Source organism: Mercenaria mercenaria, chromosome 14 (assembly GCF_021730395.1).
Source record: "Mercenaria mercenaria strain notata chromosome 14, MADL_Memer_1, whole genome shotgun sequence".
Taxonomy (NCBI): domain Eukaryota; kingdom Metazoa; phylum Mollusca; class Bivalvia; order Venerida; family Veneridae; genus Mercenaria; species Mercenaria mercenaria.
The window spans coordinates 65126039-65149643 of record NC_069374.1 but is presented as its reverse complement, the minus strand read 5'-3'; the positions used below and the strand labels follow the sequence as shown (position 1 = coordinate 65149643).

Genomic DNA, 23605 nt, shown 5'->3' with positions numbered 1-23605 from the left:
CTTTTCCGTGATTGAGTGGATTTTCAAATTACTTGGCACGGTCATTGAATGCTATAATTCGACGTGGCACATGTTAGATTCAAATAAAAGTCAGCTCGAAGGTCAAGGTCACAATAAGTAGTCAAGAAAACTTTTTCTGTCTGTAACTTTTTATGAATGTATTGCAGCTCACATAACGTGTCACAAATATTCATCATAACAAGATCCCAACCAGCATTCTATATCGGACCGATATCAAACCGACGTCGTTGTCTATAACGGCCCGATATCGGCTTCAATTTCGGCTGCAAATAGGAATGATGTCGGCCCGACGTCGGCAGACGGTATAGGGCCAACATCATAATGACATTTGTCCGATATTGGCAAACGATATTTGGCCAGCATCAAAATGATATTGGCTGGATATTGACAGATCATATCGTGATCGCGAAATAGTGTGACACGCAATGCTTTATCAAAGTTTTCTTAAAATATACATTTTGTAAATTCTCTGAGTAATTTTCTTGAGATTTCTTTGATTTTATTGATATAATATTTTTCACAACTATATACTGCATGTTTTATACAGTTACGTAAGCTTTCTGTATATTCTTAACACTATTAAATTGTTCAATTAGAATTTTAAACGTATTTGTATTTCATTTTTTTATAAATACAATGTATAAATATTTCTATGGCGGCATTTTACATAAAAATGAAAATGCATCTTAATTATTACCTCCCTTTATTACATATACAATTTTGATAAATACCGTCTACAAATTTTGTTTGGAACCTAGTTTGATTAATTCTGGCATACATCATATTTGCTTAATAAAGTAGCATATATAAACAATAAGATTACTTTTTCACGTTTATCAATAACATTTTGAAAAAATATAGTTATATTAGAGAATCCAAAATCGGCCCGATGTCAATCCGACGTACAGAATAGTTACACTGATTGATGCCGATCTACTGATTTCAATATTTTGCGGAACTACATATTTTGCCGACATTATACCTATATCGGGCCGATATAGTCATGCTGGCTGGGATGACATGTAAAATTTATGACATGGACTTCTAGCTCAAAGGTCAGAGTTAGATATGGAAGCTCCCTTAAAACTAGGTTAATGAAACCAGCTTACTACTTTAAGCTACTTATCCTATTCGGGATGGTGTTGATATATAATAAACTCCTTTTATGTCCCCGGTGCCGAAGAACTTAACCCATGCAGTTGCCATTAAATTAACACAAAACTCTGTTTACATCATCAACATGAAGGGGGAATGAGCATTGTATCATGACTTGTATGCCATACTATTTTTTTTCTGAAGTTGTTGCCCTTTTGGACCCCATATGGGAAAACTAGACCCCACGAAAGCCGATAATAAGTTTCACAAGATAAATCTGTTGTCGAGACTGTCCGCTAGTTTTCGGTTTACCCCGTGTTATAGGCCGATGTTACCTTCTTTGCAAATGTACCATTACATTATTACTTTTGATCACATGGATTTAAGGAATATTGTCACAGTGATTGCAAAGATAAATTAAAGAACAAATCGGAACTAATCGGAACCTAAATGGTATTTGGTGGATTAATCAGTATACCTTTATATCAATCAATTGGCAAAAATAATTTCTACTACCTTACAATCAAATGGAAGCTCGCTTTTATAAAATTTTGTTTGATGATCATGATTATGAAATAAAGGTTTTAAATAGTCTTTTGTGTAATCAAATAACTGCATATTTATTATTATGTCGGGAGCGGTGTCCAGCTAGCTCAGAATCTTATGCCAGCTCGAAGATCGAAATTCAACTTCATACCTGGTCGAATTTTTATCCCAACCTACCCCTGAAGATCGAAAAACGTCAAATTTCAAAATAGCTCTTAATTTTGGGGCCAACTCAATGATCGAAATTCATAAAACTCTAAAAGTCAAATTTCGATCCTGTATTGAATGAACAGTCTGTTCAAAGATTGATATTGAATTTTTTGAAGTAAAATATCGAGCAAGCAATTAGTGTCGAGCCAGCTCGAAAATCATACTTAAAATATTGCAAAGCTGAATTTCAATATAATACTGAAACTATTATCTTCTCAAGATCATAATTCAAAGATTCAAGATTTTAAAAATTTAAATAGATTATTCCCAGAATGAGATTTCAAGTCAGTTCGAATTTGCACAACAATCGAATCTAAAACAGGGATGGATGTGAAACTAACTTGTGAAACAGCTGGATTTCGATCTTGCATTAATCTTATTTTCGAGTTCGCTCGACCTTTCAAGAATCTAGCACTGCATGACGAACAAGTCCGAAAATAAAGGTCAAATTGTCAATCTGAATATTGAGCATGTATTGAATTCAGAGCCACTTTAAAGATCGCAATTTAAAGTTTTAAAATGCCGATTGACTAGAAATTCATGCCAGCACAAAATATTTGAATTCCTATCTTCCTGCTGGCTCTAATTTCAATTTTGCCTCGAAATTCGATGATTTCTTTTGTTTTAATCCCGATTTTCGAGTTTGTGCGAAATTCAGTGTCAGCGAAATTCAACGTCATCTTTTCAAAAATTTGAATTTCGAACTTGCCCAAAATATGCCTCCTAAAATTTCAACGGTCTGAAACCTTTAAGTCTTTTTTCTTCTTACACGCTCGAAATTTATTTCAAGCTTGAAATCAGTTCCTTAAGATTTCCATTTTCGAGAGACTTTGATATTCAATGCTTACACGAATAAAATACTGAATATCTTAATTTCGAGCTCCGAGCAAGATCCAAATGGAATGCAAACGCGAAATTATTCTTTGCAAAATTTTGAATTTCGATCTTCAACCTGTTTGAAATTGACAGTTGGCTGTAAACAAAATCATATTATTGCGCGTCCACTGATTTAAAAATCCGTACATGTGTGCAGTTTAGCGGGATACCGTTAAAGAGCTTAAATTACGTAAGAATTGAAGGAAATATACGAAAATGTTCGAGTCTTTCCGATAACGAAAAAAACCTATACTCATCTGCAAAATGCTTAAAAAAGACCATTTTCTTCTTCACCTAGAATATTGAAGTATATGAATTTAATTTAAATTTAAAGTAAAAGTTTAATTCTTTGCGCTATATAAAATATTTTTACTCCTGCGATATATCGATGGTTCTAATTTTCCCTTATGCGAAATAATTCATCACATTGTGAACTAAAGTCATACAGTTTCCGTCCAACTGAATTGAAACTTGGTATACATGAACAACATGAAGTCGATATGTGCATTTTGTCCAGACTCTTATGGTCTATTATTTTGTCTGGTATTGTGGCCCTTCTTTGACGACTATGACAACTACATTGTACTTTCCCACATTTCTCTTCATTTCAAATAAAACCTTTCAAGCATCATGAACCTCCGCGAAGGAATGTTGTCAAACTGTACCAAGAGTAGTAAAAGGTGGTGATATGGCACCGGTGCTATATAACCACCCTGTACGCTGCCAGGTGCCATATTGCCAAACCGTATGTTGCTAGGTGCCATATCACTATACAGTGTGCCATATCACCATCCAGGGTGCAGGATCAACAATCCAGGACGGTGGCATATTTTTTACCTCTAGACAATAAGAAAACTTTCTTTCCTAAAAGAAAAGGAGTGTCCCTGAAAAGGGCCGTTGTGTTTTGAGTAGCTTCTCTACTCAGTGGTGCTATCAGCAGGAGCCCTTTGGATGTAAGGATAAACCCTAACAACCTTACGTAGTGTCGGCCAATGTATCTCTCCTCCATCCTCTGCTTTTCTGTCCGTCCCAGAGTGTTCTCTATCTCTTAAGGATCGGATGATCCTTAACGCCTCATTCGTTCTTCGTTCGGTCTACCTCCATCTCTCTTCTTCTTTGCTAAATGTATTGACAATGCTTTTTTGAAGAACAGCAGCTCTGGCTTCGAGTTGTTGCAGCTCTTCGATTTGCTCGGCAATGGGCTCCATTGTGAACGAATGATGGAATGTAAGTCAATGTACTTGCTTAAACTGGGATCGCGCGGACCGGAAAGAGAATCAATATATTAGCCAATGAGATTTGATCTTACGTGGAGGACCAACATCTACATGGCTAAGTTGAAAAAAGACCAGGACCTCTGTCCTTTTTTGAGGGATGAGTTTTATGGCACCTTTACTACTACATCTAGATAGGGGAAAATAGCAAAATAAGAATATTGTGTTTATAGATTTTTTTTGAACAAGTAACTATATTAACAAAGAACATTAAGGATACAAATATACATGGTCTTACACATACAATTTAAACAAAGCTAAAGCAAGTTTATCAGATTGATCTGCTGTGCAATACTGACAACGTTCAGGTGTAGCTAGTGATTCAGCTCTTGCATACAAGTGTATATAGAATTGTTTAAACCAAGTTCAAACATCTTTGTCATTGAGATGCCAATATATTGGCTCTAAACGAAATCCTCTGGCTATTTAAGCGTCCAGAGCAAATATGCAGTAAACACCATACATGGCACTGCTTCCACTTGAAGTCGTATGTTATTCCTAGTCCAGCTTCGGGTATTGTTGCCAAAGAAGAATTGAATAGCTTCTTCTAAGGGTGGTAATCCATAACAGTCAAAGTAGATGGCTGTATTTTCTCTGAAGTAAATAGCCACCCAATGTTCTCCAGGTCTATCTGAGTCATGTCTGTTCACTATGTAAGCTTTCACATGACAGGGTTTCTGCTTAGGTAGATGATCCTTGGGGCACACTTCACGATTGAGTGTTCTCAATATAAACGATTTATCCAAGATGTATTGAAGTTCATGGGTATTCATGATTCTAGGCGTCTTTCACTCTATCTGCCCATATACTCATCCAGCTTTCCCATGGACCCGATTGATGACGGGCTAACTTCTGTCTTATATCTACCCACATATGTAGGGCTTGTATTTTCTCACTGCCATGCAAGTCCATGAGCTCTAGTTTTGGATACCATATTTCCATGACATTGTAAAATTCAGTTGATTAAGAGCTTTTTCAATGTACAACTCCATCCACTCGTCCGTAGATGTGAACAAACACAGTTGATGCTGTAACTGACTGGGATGATCCACTTGACTGACATTCAAAACAGTTCTTATGTACTTCATCGAAGATAGAGTGTTTGAAGTTCTTCCACAACACAATCGTTTAAGGTGTCTCGCATATTCTTCCGTTTTCGTTTAAATATCGGTTCGTGATATTCACTTTCTCAACATCTTCTCTGAGTTTTCTGGCATAGGCATGACCATCCATGTTTAATACTCTGTGACGAATTCTCTCAGCCCGTTGATTTCAATTTGATCGTTAAATTCTGCGCACACTATCGCGTTCACGACGGTAGGAAGTTGTTTTGCAAACATAAGATCTATCCTCAGGTTCCCTGTTTTTATAGGTTGAAGCCGACTTTCCTCGCAACCTTGATCTGCGGTGAGATAAAATCCCGAGAGGGTGTAGCCACTTTATCTTCTGTCAGAGTCAATCCAATCGACCGGTTAAGTCTAAGAGCTCCTGTTGCCTGGTAGAAATGACATGTAGGATCGCATACATTCTCCATTTTCAAAATCTGGTTGGAAGGCTTTCTTGTGAATGATTTTCCCGTCGATACTGACTTCTAGTTTAGACAAATGGAAATGTCAAAAATCAAACGGGTTGGTGATGGGTTCTCTATTCATATCTGCATTTCTAACCATACCAATGATGAGTCGTTTTGTAAGCTGTCCAAGAAACAAGTGATCATCAATTTTAGATCTCTGTCCACCGGGGATCGTAAATGTTTTCACTACAGCGCGTCATATCGGGGTCTTCATGTTATGGTGACTAATGGCCTGATTCAAATCGTTGGCCATCACAGGGAGCAATATTCAACCGTTCTCACATTGAATCCCACTTGCTTGATATCAACTTTCCTTCGGTGTGCCTATGAGACAGAAGCTGTTGGAGGTTCTGTTTAACTTAAGGCGTATTTCAATTCCGCTGGGGAGGTATTCCTCTTGTAGGAATAAATCCAGATGTAATCTTTCAATGTGTTCACAGGATTTGCTTTCGGCTATACGAGTTCTGCGGCGTTACAACGCAACATTAGCTACAGTTCGTACATTATCCTACATATGATTAGCTGTATCTTTATCCAAGAGTTCAAGAGTTCGTAGTTGTGTGTCTTTACATTCTTTGTTGTAGGACGGGAGATTTTCAATGGAGACTCTGTTCGGATAAGTGTGCGATTTGCTCGAAATCAGTTTATTGTTCAAATACAAATCAATGCTACTGAACATACTGTGGAAAACGTTATTGACCACAGAAGTTTCAGTGGCAGCCTCCAGATCTTATCCATCAGCCTTGAGCACTTTTTTGATGTACAAATAAGACTGATTCAAATCAGTCCATTTTTCCGTTTGTAGAAAAATAATAAATTCGACGGGAGCTGAATTATTCAAAGCAGAAATCGAGTAATGTTCCGTCTATTGTCCATCTTGCAGAGCTGATATGGTTGGAGGTACAGCAGAAACATCAAGTTCTGTTTTGTTACACTAGCAAGAACCGTTTTGCATCATATTTTTAGTCGAAAATATCAAGAGGTCTAGTATGTCTCAACCTTCTGTGACTTCGTCTTCAACGCGACTTCAACGTCCTTCCTCGACGAGGTTTAGATGAAGACTGACGGTGAGACTTTGGTTTACGAACATTTAATACTTCCCAAGAATAAAACTGCTGCTTTTCCAACAGACTTCAGCGCCTTCTCTCCACAAGATTTTAAACACCTGTTTTTGGACTTCTCCCTAACATGATATCCTTGGCTGCACCAAGAAATTCATGTTTGAGGACCCTAATTGCTGACTTAACCATGGGTTTTACAAAAGGGGATGTTGTTTTCATAGCTAATTTAAAGACAGACCCAAGTCGATGACCATATTGGCGAGGAAAAAGAAAGAACAGGGGAACTTGAATAAAATAAACTTTTAAAAATGTGAATTCTGGATATAGGCTGAAACTAAATTTATAATAAGAACAGTAGTGATTGAGTAAGCTAAGTTACTTTAAGAAATAAATGAATGGGTTTGGATAATTCACTCTGGGTATTGTTAGAAAACATGCCCATAGAGCTGTCACTGAGCATCGTTATGTAAAGCGAATTTATCGCTGTTGACCAATAGATAGATTTTTCAATGTAGGTTGTTTAATGAATTTTAAATCTGGGGTAGGTAAAATGTAACCAAGTGTGCCACTGAGCAGAATTAACCAAATCCTATCTTCAGATTTCAGACAGAGTTGAATGAGTGAAACCACTATCACAAAATAAATGGCAAACATCTGTGGCTCACGAGTTTTACAAAGCCACCTCCACGCTTGCCGAATCTGACTGAGACATCCTGCCAAAATGTAGAGTCTTTTATACCAAATGACTTTCTTGAATCCAACTGTAAAATTTCTTTCGATATCCTTCCCAATGAACTCTAATTTCTTTGATCTTTTTTCCACCTACTTTCCTAGTGCGGCGAGAAAAGACCGATTCAATTTCGTAAGTATCTTTGTCTTTTATAGTCTGAACTTCAGGCAAATAAAAGGATCCTTCAATTTTTCCCCATCCAACTCTTCTAACTGAACGGTTTAAGGCAAAGAACGGCGAATGTGAATGATCTTGAATAATTCTTTGGTCCAGTTTGGGAGTTACCCTTTGTCAAAACTTCGCTATGGGTTCATGTTTTATAGACTTAGGTGGTAAAGGTGGCAAGTAGGAACTGGTCTCAAAAATTCATCCCCATCATCTTCATTCTCGGACCCGTCTCTTTGCATCCACAACCAGCGCTGTCTGTTGACAACACATTCCTGAGGGACAATGGATTCTGTCAGACCTCGAGAAAATTCTTGCCATCCTCTTGAGTTGGATCCTTTGCGTTGTCGGAGGATATCATTGACTAAATCAATCATAATAGATCCATGAATAGGTTTTCCGTTGACTTCTAAATTAACCTGAGCATTCCAACTCAAGCTCGGATGGTCATCACCATTTGAAGAAGAAGTTTGGTTTTACGACGCATGGTTACGGGCACACTATCAATAATACGATCGTGCAAAATCTCAGGCTTCTTCTCTTTGGTGCAGTTTGCTGTTGTTGTTGCTGCTGAAATTTTGAAGACGTTTGCACTGCCTTTTTATGAGCCAGTTGAAATTTTTGTGACGTTTGTCCGTATAATTGAGCTTTTTCACTTTCAGACAAATACTTTTGATTAAGTACGAACCCCATGTATTTCTGCAGCTCTTATGTTTGTGTGATGTTAGGGTTTGGTGGTAATCTTGGACGTTGCTTTTGCTCTGCTTTCCAGCGATTCATCTCTTCCAGCATTTTAAACGGAACAATGGCCATCTTCTTCATGTTTTATACATTAATTCTGTAAGTTTTTTTGTCGAGCACAGGTGCTAGCTCTAAATCTAACATTGGTAAAAATCCTCCTTTCTGATTTAATATTTGTTTTTTCTTCTTTATTTATTTATTTATTTGGGTTTTACGGCGCACCAACACAGTATAGGTTATATGGCGCCAAACAGGACTGCAAATTTTGGTTCCACATCTCATTTACATCGAAATAAAAACATGAGGTATGGAATCAAAATTTGCATACCTGCTGGAATCACAGAGTTACTGCAAAACCAAGTGTTAAGACCCTATTAGTCGCCTCTTACGATCATGCAATGGTAAGGCAGTGGTTCCAATTCTTTTCATATACAGATCGTCCCAGAACCACATGGGGCGTTTTTTCTTCTGGATAGGATAGGAATCTTTTTGTTTGCCAAGTACCGAAGTTGTTGACGCTTTGGATGCAACTGGCGCTTCTGAGTCTCTGACAGAGATACATTCCCTTTTAAAACATTTTGACAGCACTCTCCCATACAGTTGATTAGATCTTTAGGCGCTTCCTTGATTGATTTTTCCTAGGCGTCAGGGCATCAAAGGCTGTTTTTGCAGCATCAGATTGAACCAGACCTAAGCGTAGATACTTGACGATTCAGTAGTGGAAATCGGGCCAACGTTCCACTCGGATACCCTGTAAATGAGGAAGATGGTAAGCTTGCCCAAGATAGAGTTCCAGACAAAGTACTGGACAAATACGATCATTTTTTGTTTGTTTGACAAATTATGTTTTACCAGATCCACTTGGTCAAGAAATAAAAATTTTGCAAGGATTTTGAAAAAGTAAACTACTTTCTTCCATGGTGGTTTCAATAATAATGACAACGTATTCTGTTTTACATGTTCATTTATACTGACAAAAACAATGTTCGAAACAAAAACAATGTTCACAACAACAAAAAAAACAATAGTTAACAAGCAAATTCGATAAATTGGTATCCACCGCCGAAAGGGTTTGTGGAGAGGTATAGCAAAAATATATATCCAGCAAAAAGTTAAGAATGTTACTAAGAAGCAAATAATTTCATTAGTCAAAATCAGTTTAACAGAAAATGAATGCTGTTTTTGGTTGGGAGGGGGTGGAAGGGGGGCAGCGGGGAAGACCGGTTGAGGGTACAAAACGTCACATGTAGATTATAAATATTGATGGAAAATTAAAAATGAAAAACAATTTGTGTGTATGTGTGTGTGGGGTGGGGGGGATGCATGATCGGGATGGTTGGCATGACTGGGTGGAGGATTGAGATCGGGAACGGTACAACTTTGCATGTTAATAAATATTCATGGAAGGTTTGAAAAACAAATAATAAGAAGGAATGAAAAATTATTATTATTTTAATTCTTTTAGGGGGGGGAGGGTGGAAGTGGGAGGGGTGTGACCAAGGCAAGGTGGTGACCAGGTGTGGGTACACAACTTCACATGTTTATAATAAATGTTCATGGAAAAGAATGAAAGAAGTTTAATGAAATTCTACTAATTGGTTGGTTTGTTACGTACAAATCCGTAGTTTTTTTAACACCTGTGAAGTTTCCACTTTTCTCTATTTTTTTTAACAATTAAAGGGAAATAACTCTAAGGTAAATTGACCAATTTAAAAAATGACAGGCATCATCGAGGTATGTTGGTTCATATTTATTTCAAATTTCATGAAATTACTGAGAAATGGCTGCAAACATGGATTTTTCATTAAACCAAGGGCAATAACTCTAAGAGAAATTGACCAATCAAAAATAAAACTTAACGGGCATCATCACAGTATGCTGGTTCATGTTTAGTTAAAGTTTCATGAAATTCTACCGGCTAGTTACTGAGAAATGGCTGCGGACGGAGGCATTGTCGCACGGACGGACGTGACGGACGGACAATGCCATTTCAATACCCACTCCCGATTTCATCGGCGGGGAATAACCATTATTAAACAAATAAATGTCTTCTTTCTTGTCATCTATATACCACTCAAATTTAATGTTTTCAATGTCACAGTTATAAAGTTCAAATAACCAGTTTAATGTTCAACATGTGTACAGTAATCAATATCATAAGTACCATTTTTTCCTGTTTGCTTGATGTTTTATCCAGTAATCTTATTCAGTTGGTTACATGAGTTCTCCTTCCATAAGGTTGTTCAAACCCTCAATGACTGCTCCTTGCCGTAAAGTCAGCGATAATAGTACCGACTCGTCAACAAATAAGTAATACTTGACATTGTGTATGACACCATGCATGACCTGGTGATGTATGAATTCTTTATTTACCCTGGCTTGACCAAACAACCATTTCATCACATACTGATATAATGAACTGCTAGCTTGCTTTGACATCAAAGCTACGTCCACAGATTTATCATGATGTTGAAGAGTATTTTCACCCACATGCAATTCCATCAACTCTTTGGGTTTGAGAGACAACATAGCTGCCTTGTTTGACATCATGTTTACGAATGATGTTTTTTCTGTTGTGTCACTAGTATTTACCATTTTCGATTTGACGTAGACTTTATCAGCTCCATCCATCATTTTGGTTTCTGTCGTGATGTTACACGTACAATACGAATTTGGTTCCATACTGTTTTCACACCACTCAAGTTAAATGTAAGAAAGATATTTACACATGTATTTTCGGAGCATGTACATCCATGTAGAGAAATTCATATCCATGTCTATCCTTATTTTAGTTTAGTCTTTGTACTTTACGTAGAGACACTTCTTTGCTTGCAGAAAATCGCGTAAAGCACACTCTATATCTACTAAATAATAATCACCAGGCAAATTGATCCCCATGTCCGTATACGGATCACCAGTGTGGATGATGGAGAAGACTACCTTCAAATTTGTCCTGTTTTTTTTTTATATAGCTTGTGATTAATTCTACCTAAGCGTCTGCTGAAAAGCCAAGATGTACTTTACTTTTTAAATCTATACTTTGTGATGTACTGGACACACTTCCTTGAGTTCCGCAGCGAAGGAATTCATCATATTCTCGAATACTCCCGAGCTATTTTCCATGTCAGAATGATTTAATCTGTTTTTGTCTTGAAATATAACACAACTTCTTTTGTTTGTTAATTTCATTCAACACACATTATGTCTGACTTGCTGGTTAACATGCTGAAGTCAGTTCTGATTCATATAAAAATGTCCAACGTTTTTCATTTGAAAAAGTACCGCCCCTTCTCTATACGTCTATATGTAAACGGACTCTTTCATTATCAGTAACGAAAACTTTCCAATCAGTGCTGTCAATAGCTTCCAGGTCAATGTTTGCTTCTTGTTCTACTGCTTTTGTTACAATAGTTTTAAAACGTTGAAATGTGTCGGGTTCGTTCAACCAGCCACGTATCTGACGGTTCGACCCAAAGCTTTCTTTTTCACAACTGATGTGAAATAAAACCACAGCATAAGTTCAAAATCTAGACTATGGTACAACAAAATCCAGGGTGTTTCTACAAAATCTCGATATACCCGCTGACACATATCTGGAAAAAGAGCGTCCGGCTCATTTGATGTCATGTTTACGACTGAAAATATCCGTATGAATCAATTAACATTGTTGTCCATTTAATCTTTTTTTTTTATCGTCAATGGCACAATTATTTACAGAAGATGTTGTATACTAACAATTTTTGTTTGTGAATATGTTCTACATAAATTACTTAATATGAAAAGAGTAATCTTGTTTCTAACACGCTGTGTAAAAAGATTCCAATCCGTATGCCTAGCATCAGTTATGTACAGAAATGCAAAGTATTACAAGTTCACGAGGAAAAAACAAGCAAATGAATACAGCTGGGCAGTCAGACAAAAAGTAATTTCACTTTCAGTCGTCGCTAAGTTTTGTAAATGTTGCCATTTCGTGACTTCTTGAATAAGTACATTATGTAGAGGAACTTTCAAAAATGTTAGTTATGAAATTAATAACTTAATTATTAATGATATCGGTAACACAGACTTATTCTCTTACGTTTTTCAAAATTGTCGGATGATTAGCCCGAAGGCCTTTAAAAGTCGTTAAAAGTTATGCATATGTCTGAGCCATGGCTTCAATGTTTAGCTTGCCAATAGCAGAACCGGAACCAGAGCACGGACCCCCACGTGTCCCCCGTCCTCCCCAGTTGACTGCTGAGAAGTGACCTAAAACTTGCACCCAACTATTTTAGCAAAGGAATAATATATTCATAACATTCAGACCAAAAATGCACCAGAGGCCACCATTTCATACCTGTATTTCAAAACGTGCTGGTGGGGGGGTGGGCGGGCGGCTATCCAACTGACTCGTGGAAATCGTAACTGTACTAAATTGTGCGCAAAATGTTCAGAGAGGCACTCCATCAAATAACTCCGACGAGAGGTCTAGCAAGGTATTACCACATTTAATTTTATAAACAACTTCAGCGGAGATCATAAAGTGTGCCATTTGTTGTTGGTCTGATGTCAGAGTTACAGGCATGCTAAAACCGCTAATTGAAGGCCGTTATTGGCACAATAACATTCATTTGATGTAATAAAGCTCCATAAGGTTAAAAATATTTAAATGGTAGCGATATTTTTGGCATAATAACATTCATTTGATGTAATAGAGTGAGCTCCATCAGGTTTGAATTATTTAAATGGCTGCGATATGTATTTTGTACAGTAATTTTTACTTCTGCATGCAGACTGAAGGTTGACAATGACTAGTTTGGTCTTAATATTCAAAAGACGTAATGTCCTTGAAAGTAAGAAATTTTTAAAATTAATAAGACCGTTTAAAAAATGTAATTGAGTAAGTGAGGTTGTAGAATATTTTGCAAAAAAAAAACAAAAACAAAAAAAAAAAACAAGAGGGTCATGATGACCCTGGATCGCTCACCTGAGTAATATGAGCTACATGTTTCAAATGTCAAACTTATGATACAATATTAAGAATGTCAGTAGGTCACATCCATGATCAATGAAATTCAGTTTTACGATTGGTTTGGAAAACTGTGTATGTCATCAAAATTTCAAGGCTGTATCTTAGAAAACAAGAAAATAGTTCAGTAGGTCAAGGTCACAGTCAAGTGACATCATATTACTTGGGGTCATCAGGTAATTATAATTAAACAGTCTTTGAAATAGGATCAAATGATTTTTTAAAGTATTTTTTCCTACATAACTCACATAATAACTAAGTGACCCCATGGGCGGGGCCTCTTTTAACCCCAGGGGCATAATTTAAACAATTTTGGTAGAGGACTACTAGACAATGCAGTATTTCAAATATCAAAAGCCTAGGTCGTATGTTTTCAGACAAGAAGATTTTTAAAGTTTTTTCCTATATAAGTCTATATAAAACTTTAAACCCCCAGGGCAGGGCCTCTTTTCACCCCAGGGGTACAATTTGAACAATTTTGGTTGAGGACCATAAGGCAATGCTACAAACCAATTATCATAGGTCTAAGTGTTGTGGTTTCAGATAAGAAGATTTTTAAACGTTTTTTCCTATATAAGTCTATGTAAAACTTGAGACCCCCGGGGCGGGGCCATATTTGACCATAGGGAAATAATTTGAACAATCTTGGTAGAGGACTATTAGATGATGCTACATACCAAATATCAAAGCCCTAGGCCGTGTGGTTTAGTACAAGAAGATTTTCAAAGTTTTCCCTATAGAACTCTATATAAACCATGTGACCCCCGGGGCGGGGCCATATTTGACCCTAGGGGAATAATTTGAATAACTTTGGTAGAGGACCACTAGATAATGCTACACACCAGATATCAAAGCCCTAGGCCCTGTGGTTTTGGACAAGAAGATTTTTAAAGTTTTTCCTTTCGGTTGCCATGGCAACCAGAGTTCTGCATGGAATTCCATTCTTTGAATAATTTTGAAAGAGGGCCACCCAAGGATCATTCCTGTGAAGTGTTTGGTGTAATTCTGCCCTGTGGGTTTCAAGAAGAAGATTTTTTAGAACATGTTGACAGACACACGACACACGACGCACGACGCACGACTGACGACGGACGACGGACATTGAGCGATCACAAAAGCTCACCATGAGCCTTTGGCTCAGGTGAGCTAAAATAAACAAAAACTTTTAAACATTCTTGAAATACTTTTTGACTGTACCATTGGAATAGTGTTATTAATCTCTAACACCTGTCGTGAACTAGAAGATGCTTTTGTAAAAAAGCGCATGTCTCCCCCAATGCAAAGTCGTATAGGCAAGAAGTCAATAGGGGTCAGGAGCTAAAGTTAAAGAGACACTGATGGTTGGCTGCAATAGGGATCATCTACATGGCATGTCCAGTCATCTTGCTAAGTTTCAACACTCTTGGCCTAGTGGTTCTCAAGTCACTGTTCAGGCTCCTGTGACCTTGACCTTTAATCAAATGACCCCAAAAGAAATAGGGGTCATCTACTCTGCATGTCCAATCATCCTATATAAGTATATTCTAAGCGTAAATTTTCAGCCTTGTCAAAACCAGTGGGCTAGTTTAAATTGTGGCAGAAACTAGATATATGTCTTATTTGTATATTAATACACCTTAAATGGATTCCGCATGTATTTTGAAGCAGCCCTTGATTTTGAAAAAGCATGACCAGTTTTGTTAACAATTTTGTCTTCGTCCGACTTATAAAATAGTCGTAAACGTACTTCGACTATCTGGTCGCATACTTCGTTCCAAGATGAATCCGTTGGTACATACGTATGTTTTGTTCAGTAACAAACCCGAAAATATGAATTATTTAGATCCACTCTTTTTCCGATAAAATGAAACTTAACACTAAAATAAACATATACACACTAAATATCTTTTATCTTGAAGGTGCAGTAAAATGCTAAAGGACTACAACCTTTTTCAGTTTTTGCTCTTTAATTCCTATCAGAATGTCCTCTAGAGTGACCCATGATGCCGGGATTTCCTCTCCCCAGGATTCCTGACCGGAAGCCACTTCAAAGATATGTTTCTTTAGAGCGGGGATATATTCTTCATCCACATTGTTGTCTATAGGAAAGTCTTTTGGCGTCAAATGGCAGCTTGCTACCTTCTTATTCAAGACTTCTCTCATATTGGTTAAATATTCTTCAGGATTCGACTTCCTCTAAGGAAATTAAAATAACTTTGTTTACTTTGATGTAACTGATGATAGCTGCAAATCTGCACACACATACTCCGTGCTTTATTACGGAGGGGCACCTGGGGTCTTCCTCCACCATTTAAGCTGGAAAGTCGACATATGACCTATCATGTGTTGGTGCGACGTTAAATCCAACAAAAAAAAATGACAAAGTGAAAAATATACATAAAGTGCTTAAAATTTTATGTTGCATTTGTCTTAAAATATTTGACCCAGGTTCATTGTGAAGGACCATAATTCTGGTCTTGCCGAGTGAAATCCCAAACAGAACAACAGGTGCACAACTTGACATACTAGTAATATATATCAATCCTCTAATGTTTTGTAACTCTAGGTCAATTGCATTTTGAGAAACCAAGGATGTAAACTTTTATGCCCTTAAAAATGCATATCTTATCTAAGTCAAGGGCCATAATTCTTGACTTGCAGAGTGAAATTAAACACAAATCAGGTGCACAACTTCATTTTTAACAATATTCCTATACGGTTAAATGACACAGGGCCAAACATTTCAAAGACAAATGCAACATGATGTTTTAAGGTATTAGGCCCCTAATAGTAATGTTTAAAAAATGGCATTTGCTGGATATATTCTTACAGTTGACCATGCTTCGCACATAGTTGCAAATTTTTAAAAACTTTTACCGTGCCGTTTTTTATAAATTTGGTGTAATTTATGGTATTTCTTCAAGCTCAAGTAGAGATGAATTTAAAAGTGGTGGCCTTTATCCAAAACGTTTGCAGAAAATTTATTATACCATTATTTTTTATGAAAGAAACATCAAACTATTGGTAAACAATTATAAAACTTAAATAAAACTGTCAATATCATTTTTGCTACGGTGCCTCGAGTAAACGGATCTAAGGAGACAGAATTGTAACTCCAACATTGAAAAATTAAGGTCGAATCCTGCGGGTCTGTTTTGAATTTTGATCACTTCATTCAAAAATAACCTTGGGGCAGAAGTAAAACCTACCTACATTTCTCCCACAATATGTAATCCAAAGAATGAAGGCAAAATTGAGAACTTTTACCGTATGTAACTCAGTATTTTTAGAGATGTATAACTCTACCCCTTCTGTTCCAGAGGTAAATTCACTTTGAACAGCAAGAAATCGCTTAAAAATCATTTTTTTTTTTTTTTTGCATTTTTGTACAATAAATCAATAACAAGTCTTGAAAGAAGTAAAAACTTACTGGAAAAAAGGAAAATAAGGAAAAAAAGATTTTGGTCCCAGTGGGGCTTGAACCTACGCCCCCGCCCCCCACTGAAAATTGCAGTCAAAATAGTTTTATGATAGGAACTGAATACTCTTCAAAAAGGAGGTACTCTATTATGGGCCTAATACCTTAAGTACTTTATTTATATTGTTCACAATGTCAAGGACCAAAACTTTTGTCAGGCTGAGTGAAATCCTAAACAGAACACCAGGTGATTCTAAATCTAATACTTTTCCAGATACATGCAATACAATCTTGTATAACCTTTATACATATGTTTGACTAAATCAAGGGCCATAATCTAGTCCGACAAACTGAAATCCCAAACAAAATCCTAAGTGCACAACTTATTATGCTGAATAATATTTCTATTTTATGTTTCGTGACCTCAAGTCAAATAACTTTCAACTAACGTGCGACATACTTCTGACTAAGTCAAGGGCCATAACTCTTGTCTGACAGAGTGAAATGTCAAACAAATCATCAGTTTCACACTCAGAATAATTTGCTTATTATGTTTCATAATCCTGGGTCAATTTTCTTTTTGAGATACATACAACACAATTTGATATGACCTTTTATACACATATTGCGACTTCTAGATGTAACAAATAAAAAATGCACAACATTTTATGACGAAAAATCCCAACTGCATGGGGTAGGATTCAAATCCGGGTCGTTCGGGTGCTAGTCAAATGCTCTAACCATTGAGCCAAAGAGTGGATTCCCTGACGCAGTAATCAGAGACTGGCTTTAAACCTGCAGGCTATGCGTAAGGGACCGTAACACTTCCCCTCTTCACAGAAGTCATCATTTATTATGAGGTATAAGCAATTTTCTCATTTAAAGCGCCATTTTCGGCCTGAGATTCGAACCCAGGTCATTCGGGTGCTAACCCAATGCTCTATCGAATGAGAAAAAATGTCGAATCTCTGACGTAGATGTCCGACATTGGCTTTTAATTTGGCGTGTTGCGATCGTAGCAATATTTTGAATAAGTCAAGTGCAATAACTCTTGTTCGGCTGTGTGAAGTTCCTATTAAAACAACAGAGGCATGTTTCACAAAACTTCGTACGAAGTTCGTACGAAGAAAAAAGCTTTTTCACAAAAGTTTGCAAATTTGCGACAATCGTAAAAAGTAGCGAATATCGAAGTTGAAATAGTTGTCACATGGACTTCGTATATGTAGTAAAACATCAATAAAACGCAGAATATGTATTTTTAGAATTGTTCCATTATTGCAAAACACTTAAGATTGAAGAATGAAAATGCCTCATCATATCAATTCGTTATCAGACTACTAGTATCAACTTCCTGGCACAAAAAAATAACAAACTGTTGATAACGCCTTATGTAGATATCCAATACATCCATTTCCAAAAAAAAACAGCTAATGACGTATTCGCGAGTCAGCCTTCAAATCAACATTATCGAAATTTAATCAAATGTCTTTGATGCATTAAAAAGCGAAAAAGTATAATTCTAGAAATTCTGTAATGAACTAGTCACGCATGAAAAAGGGAAGAAATAAATATCTTTAATATAATATCATTATACTGATTTATGATTACTTTACAAATATTATGTACATGTGCGGATACACGCCCAGATTTATACTTTATTATGATTATGTTCTGAGCAAAAAAAAGGTTGCTTACCCCTAAAATATCGCAAGGAAACCGTTACATCTAGACCCAATTTATGTGGATCCGCAAAAGAATTTCTGCTACGTAAGAGCCCGTTCTAACACCAGCCGATATAATTCCCTAATGAAAAGATAAAACTGAAACTGTGTGTTATTGCGCAATACATGCACTATATTAAATGTCAAAATTATGACATCATAGCGGACGCTTGAAAAAGAAAAGCTCACTAAACGGGCAAATATTTGGTGAATATCTTTAAAGATGTAGATTATAATACTAGATAACGTGTTAGAATCGAAATAATATAACTCAAACAGTGGTTTGCTCTTGAATAAAATTATTGTTTGGAGTTCAGATGCGAAGGAATTATATCACGAGGGCGCAGCCAACGACAAATAATTGTTTGGGATACATTATTCTAAATGAATTATCATCACCAATACCTACACAGGTAAACGCATTTTTTCCTGACAAAATACATTTGTTTTGAGCGACTGTCTTATTCACTATGCCATAAAGAAGAGGTGTCGAGGTGTAAAACACAATATCTTACAACGATATCATCCATGTTCATATATTTCCTACTCAATGTTCAGGGTATTGTACTTACTAGTCACCGAATCAATCTCCTTTGTTTCACTTTCTAAAAAATAAAGAATCCTATCGTATGATGTGCCCTCTGTCAAATGCTTCTTACATGTACATATCGCCTATATCATACATTTTAGCAGGTTCATGAGTGCTTCCATGTCGCGTATGCTGTTAACTGATAAAGGCTGTCTTCAAATATTATCATATAATTATGGCAACGTTGTGATGCCGTTACCAACCACGTCTTCTAAACACACTGAAGAAAACAGTGCCGCTAGTAAAAATCTAGTTATGTTGGAACTGCTGTAATGACATACAGATATATCTAGTAAGTCTTTTATTTGTTGTAGTATTCCCGACTCAAAATATTACCTTATCTTATTGCTGCGCTCGGCTTAAGATTTAAAATAGTGAAACGTGAAGCTATTTAATTCCTTTTTTTTTCTTTTAAAAAGAGGCACCAATTTGTTGAACAGAGCTCGTCTGATTTTGACATAAATAGGAAATTCAATTATATTTATAAACATTACTCTAAAGAGCTATCGTGAAAGGATTACGAATTTCAGTTTCTTTTATTTATTCTACATCTGTTGTACAGTATGTCTGGTGTTTTATGCTTACTTTAGTCTTTATTATAGAATTTATCATTACACAGGAAATCATTTTCTACATTGGGAGAAATGGGCTATCTGTAAAAAAAAAAGCTCGAACAAAATAATTTTACCAATATTCGCACTGACTCCGAACGAAAGTTTTGTGAAACAGGCGTACGAACATTTTTAAATATTCGTACATTTTGCGAACTTCGTACGAAAATGTTTTGTGAAACAGGCCCCAAGTGCACAACTTCTCATGCTAATGACAATCCTTTGAGGTTTGATAGCTCTGGTTCAAATTCATTTTGAGCAAAGGGCAGCTCTAAGTGTCCCCTTTCCAAATTCCAACATAAGGGGACACAAAAACAATTAGTTATTTCAAGATTAAAGGCACAGACTTCCAGATCGTACGAGAACAAAGAAAAGAAAATTCCTAGATATCAGGAAATTATTGCTATAATATCTAGAGTGCTTTGAAACTTACTGACAGATAATATTTAAAAGAAACACATGAGAATTAGAGGTTTTTTACATTCAAAATTGAAAAAAAAGCCTTTGTAACGGGGTACCGGAGGTAAACTGCTTTAATTATAAACTGTTGTTATGAATGTATTCTTCTTGGTGTATTGATCGCACGAGAGTTTTTATTGCCAAGGAGGTCCGGGATCGATTCCCGACTCGGGAGTTTTTTTTTATTCTTGAATTGACATTTTTAAGATAGTTTTGAAACAAAAAACTCATGTTCCAATTTGCATTTCTATGGACAAACTTCAGTTCTAAATAAAAGATCATTTTAGCCAAAATCTGGAGGTCCGTGCCTTTAAACTGTTCCGGACTTAAGCGTAGAAAACTCGAGAAACACAGTAAATGTACATATACTCTTTGTAGATTTCTTATGTTATGATTGGCAGCTCTGTAAATGAAGGGTTACTTTAATCTAATTTGAAAACCATTATGACATTCCAGAACAGTCACGGTACAATTAAATCAAACTCTATGTTATGTTCAAACGTGTATTTATTTTACTTTGAATATATTTCTTACAATAAAATTAACTGAATTTGAAATGATTTTAATCAAATATTTTCATCCATTGTTCTTTCAGTGACTCAAAATAGAAATTATGCCTACCTTTTTTAACTTATCTGCAAAGGTACCAACCAAAATAACTGGAGGTCTTTTATCATCTTCATAGCTACTAAACTCATCTTCATAGCTACCAAACTCATGAATGGAATTCAACCAGAAATCTATAAAATCTGAAATATAACTTGTTTTACTTCATAGTAATACACTCAAAACAAAACGTTTAATGACTACTTTTATGTTAATTATAATACAAAATAAATATTTGGTGTTTTTCATGTCTATATTTGGTGTCTTTTTTTTCAGGTAGGTTTTTGAATTCATTCTTAAGATTGCCTGAACGATTATTGCCATTATGTTAACCCGTTGAAGGTTTTTTTGTCAATTAAACGCGTGATTTGTTTAGTTATACTGTAATCGTGTATATGCCGGATTCACCTTAGAATCAACTACTGGTAAAAACGTCATAGTATGTCATCACTGTGCCTGCACTCCCTCTGTCTGTAAGTTAACTCGGTTTACACAGACCAATGAAAAAATTAATTCAATTTCAGGCTGAGTCTTCGAAATATCATTCCAACATTCCGGGCAACTTAAATGTACCCTAGGGGATTTCCCATGAATTTTCAGATCGGTGGAGAAAATAAAATTTAAAGATTGTGTTGGGGTGGTCATCTGGCGGTTGCTGGGGGTTTCATAAAGTTAAATTTAAATATTTTAGGGTTAGTGTCAGACTTTGGAATCAAAAAGAACTGCAGAAGAGAGTCCATGGTGATGTCTTTTATATCGTCGAATTCAAAGTCAGTTTCACTCATTGACGACTACATGCCGAATCAAAACAATTTGATTTGATTTGATTTTCTTTCTCGTAAGAATCGAAGTAATTGGGTTTCGAAATGATTTTATGAGCAGGATTGTAAGTGTTTTCAGCTACTCATAAAGCGTATTGCAATCAAGTTTTTTATCGGCATGTGTAAAGAGAAGATGCATTTGCCTCTACATACAAAATTTTAACTGGCATTGTTCTATATGCACCAAGAGCTATACGAAGACATTGGTATCTAACATTTGTAATTAAGATTTTCTTGGCTGGCAGTAGGTAATTCAATTGTTACCTAGTATGAATCATATCAATGCTCTATACAATCATAATAAAACCTTGCGTTCGGCTCCCCAATCTGTATTTAAAAGAAGTTTTTAAGTTTAAAGCATCAAACATCTAGCTTTTAGATATTTCATAAGTGAAAGTTTTTGTAAGATATAATGCCAAGAAATTTTGCTTCGTCAACAACGGGTATTTTTGTACCATCATATGAAAATGTATACGCGTGCAAAGTGGCTTAGCACATGTATGTATTAACATAAATGAATATAACAATAACTAGATGTGAGCCCATGTGACACAAGTGTCTACACTCTATGTCACTTAACATGGTTTCATGACTCTAGGTGAAATAATCTTAAGATATATACAACACAAACTTTAAAGCACTTCATGTGTATTTTTACTAAGTCAAGGATTATAACTCTGGACTAGCTGAGTAAAAGTTCAAAGAGAATACCAGGTGCACAACTTCACATGCTAGCATAATACTGTAACTCTATATCGAGTACATATTAAGATAGATGGGACGCAAACATTTGTGTCCTGAATGCATAATTTTGACTAGTCAAGGGAAATAACTCTGGTCTTATAGACAGAAATCCAAAACAAAAGCCTCGCGTGTTCTTGACTAGAATTAGAATAAATCGCCTAATTACTGCTTCATCTTTAATGCAAAGACAAGTACTAGTTTAAAATTGTTTTTTGTTTGTTATCTGCTACCTGTTTTACTTGAAAGTCATTGTATTAAAAAAGAATGAATGTTTTACAACCAAATAAATGAGAAGCTTATACCGTGTTCACACTAGCAGATCGGATTTATTTTTATCAGGTACTAATTGGCTATAATTGTTATTTGACATTTAAAACCCATCAAAATATAATCTAGTTTGCGTCCACACTAGGTAAAGAAATGTGGTTTAATATATACATGCAATGTTGGAAGTAAACAAATATTTTGCAATAAGCAGGAAAGGTTACAAAGAAGGAGGCTGACAAAAACAAGAAGATGTCATCAATGTTTAAACTTCTGTCTTCATCTAAAAATTTCTGTTCATTCCATCTATAGTCAATTTTGAGCATCAGCATGACTCCATATCGCAATTTAATGTTTTTGCTTCATCAACACTCCAATTACTTTTGCCAGCCATAGCATCATTTGTTTGATACAAAAGAGAAACACGTGGTATTCTTCAGCCAAAAGGTAAGGTCTGGGGATCTGGGATTGTAAAACCAGTTATAACTCACATTTGCGTTCACACTTGTAAAATAATGTAGTATTACTTTTTAATATAGTATTAAAACCACCCCCCGAGGTAGTTTTAATGCTATATTACAGAAACCACTTGACCTTTAATTCACGTTTTACACCACATATAGTGTGGACGCACACGAGTTTAAAAAATAAACCCAAGTTAACATAGGATTAAAAGCGTAGTCTGAACGCGGTATAAGTAAATTTCTCGGAATATGTATTGAATTTTTCTTTGCAAGTGCCGGTTTAGGGCAACATGAGCACAACTTACCAGATACCGTCTTTCTGTTGGTTTCTTCTTTCGTGTGCTCTGACAAAAAAGAATTACAGTCATTATTCAACAAGATGGCAACATTTTTTAATATCTTTCTTTATCATAGGAAAGAAAATCTGTTTCACATATTTCTTATAACTGTTATGCATGATATACAATTTGCAAACTCATATACAAATGAAATGATATTATGATAAATTGCAAGCTTAACATAATACTGGCAATCAGTAATCCTATTTTTCCAATGAAACATATTAAACTAGACATTTGAATTGCTTTATATTAAACAGAATTCAAACTGTTAGGTACGTAAAGAGTTGC

The 23605-nt window shown here is 35.9% G+C and overlaps 1 protein-coding gene across 4 annotated transcripts in view; it reads right to left on the bottom strand.

Annotated features, from left to right (window-relative positions):
* LOC123526993 (uncharacterized) overlaps positions 1–23605 on the bottom strand; it is a 154216-nt gene that overhangs the window by 41616 nt on the left and 88995 nt on the right. For all 4 annotated transcript variants that reach the window (XM_053523722.1, XM_053523720.1, XM_053523723.1 and 1 more), the window contains 3 exons: positions 23282–23320; positions 20699–20826; positions 15227–15475 (listed from right to left, as the gene is read on the bottom strand). In XM_053523722.1, the coding sequence (XP_053379697.1) occupies positions 15227–15475; positions 20699–20826; positions 23282–23320 (416 nt within the window). The remainder of the gene's footprint in view (positions 1–15226; positions 15476–20698; positions 20827–23281; positions 23321–23605) is intronic.